General features: G+C 41.1%; 1 protein-coding gene across 3 annotated transcripts in view; it reads right to left on the bottom strand.

Moving 5' to 3' along the window:
* creld2 (cysteine-rich with EGF-like domains 2) overlaps positions 1 to 1,980 on the bottom strand; it is a 15,177-nt gene that overhangs the window by 5,580 nt on the left and 7,617 nt on the right. Inside the window, exon 8 of one of the 3 annotated variants that reach the window (XM_016293032.1) lies at positions 1,837 to 1,920. The exons of 1 other annotated variant lie outside the window; for it this stretch is intronic. In XM_016293032.1, coding sequence (XP_016148518.1) covers positions 1,837 to 1,920 — 84 coding nt within the window. Of the gene's footprint in view, positions 1 to 1,824; positions 1,921 to 1,980 lie in introns of all 3 variants that reach the window. One more of the 3 variants, XM_016293031.1, reaches the window with a different exon arrangement.

The following is a 1,980-nucleotide window of genomic DNA, read 5'->3' on the forward strand; positions in this document are numbered from 1 at the left end:
GTAACAATTCAGATTATGGAACACATTCACTTTCAGATTTGATTAAAAAGAACAATGAGACCCTGCCCCAGCCTGGGAGAGGAGCTCGCAGGTGAGCACCTGGTGGGCAGTTACGAAAAACAACATGGGTCCATCTCATTGGTTAGATTGGAGCGGGCAGGGAGGACTAGCTTTTGGCTGCAAAAACTAGCTTTTGGTACATGGAATGTGACCTGGGAAAGGAGCTGATGTTAGTGTGGGAGGTTAGGCTACCAGCTAGATATAATTGGCCTAACAAACTTCTATGTACAGCTCTGGAACCAAATTCCTGGAAAGGGGTTGGACTCTCTCCTTCTCTGGTGTCACTCAGGGTGAGGAAACGGGGGTGGGAATATTGACCAATCCCCGACTCGATGCCATTGTCTTGGAAATTAATTATCAGTTGATTAATCTGTTATCGGCCAGTGTGGTCCAACTTAATTATACCTATTGGTAAAAATCCACTATTGGTTGACCTCTAGCTCCAATTATAGAGGGATCCCACTTCTCAGTCTGCCAGGGAAAGCCTATGTCAGAGTGCTGAAAAAAGAGATTCTGGCTGATTGTTAAACCTCAGCTGGAGGAACAACAATGTGGATTTTTGTGGATGATGTCATCCTGATGGCTTCATTGAGCCTTCAGCATTTACTTGGGCAGTTTGCTGTTGAGTGTGAACTAGTGGAAATGAGCACCTCTAAATCCAAGGCCATGGTTCTGCACAGGAAAAGGGTGGATTGGCCACTTCGGGTAGGGAGCGAGTTGCTTCCCCAAGTAAAGGAGTTCAAGTATACTGGGGTCTTGTTAATGAGTGAAGGTAGATTGGAGCATGACATTGACAGGAGGATTGATGCAATGGCAGCAGTAATTCAAGCTTATGGTGAAGAGAGAGCTAAGCCTGAAGGTGAAGCTCTTAATTTACCAGTCAATCAACATTCTAAACCTCACATATGATCATGAGCTCTGGGTAATGACAGAAAGAACAAGATTATTGGTACCAGCAGCTGAAATTAGTTTTCTCCATAGGGTGTCTGGGATGACCCGGAGAGAAAGGGTGTAAAGCTTGGACATCCGGGAGAGACTCGGAGTAGAGCTGCTGCTTCTCCAAGTTGAAAGGAGCTAGTCAAGGTGGTTCAGGCATCTGGTACTAGTACTAGATTTCTAATGTAATTACGTATTAAATTATATTTAATTTGAAACGTAGCACAGTAAAAAAAAAAAAAAAAAAAAAAAAAAAAAAAAAAAAAAAAGTACAATATTATGCTTTGGATTGTTCTGAAGTAAAAGTTTTCTAAATAAAAACACTTATAACTTACAGACACTTAAAGCAGAGTAAAAATACTTCACTACTGTCCGCCTCTGATAGTAAATAAGGTATTCGTTTGTGGTAGTTATGTTAAGGTAGGTAGGGTTAAGGGATCTAGAATATGGTCCTGCAGATAAAGGCAGAATGATGTGTGCTTTATAAGTAGGGGAACTCCCCTGTTTACAAATACTAATAAACAGCCAGTATGCTAGTAATCAGCTGCTAAAAAGCAACTAGTTACTAGTGAATAGTGTTCCCTATTCTACAGTGTTACTGAATTTTTATTTCTGGATGAGCTGTGTAAATACAGTGTATTTTCATTTACTATGAATGTGATCTAAAACCAGTAGTACACAATCACATAAAAATTCCTTCAGTCTTAACACACTCTTGGTCTTCCTGGTGTATTCACTGCCTCCAGTTGCTCATATATCCACAAGCACACGAAAGACCTACAACTCCAGTCACTGCCATTCAAGCTATTCCCTGTTGAAAAGGGATACCTGTGCAGGTACCTTCTTCATCCTTATAGCCATCAGCACAGGTGAGGCAGTTATTGGCACCAGGTCCTTTGCAACCAGAGCAGTTGGTATCGCATTCTGGGATATAAAATAACGGTAATATTGTTTTAAAGTGTCCTTGTTTGACATGTAATTATG

This window comes from Sinocyclocheilus grahami, unplaced genomic scaffold (assembly GCF_001515645.1).
Source record: "Sinocyclocheilus grahami isolate Dianchi unplaced genomic scaffold, SAMN03320097.WGS_v1.1 scaffold296.1, whole genome shotgun sequence".
Classification (NCBI taxonomy): Eukaryota; Metazoa; Chordata; class Actinopteri; order Cypriniformes; family Cyprinidae; genus Sinocyclocheilus; species Sinocyclocheilus grahami.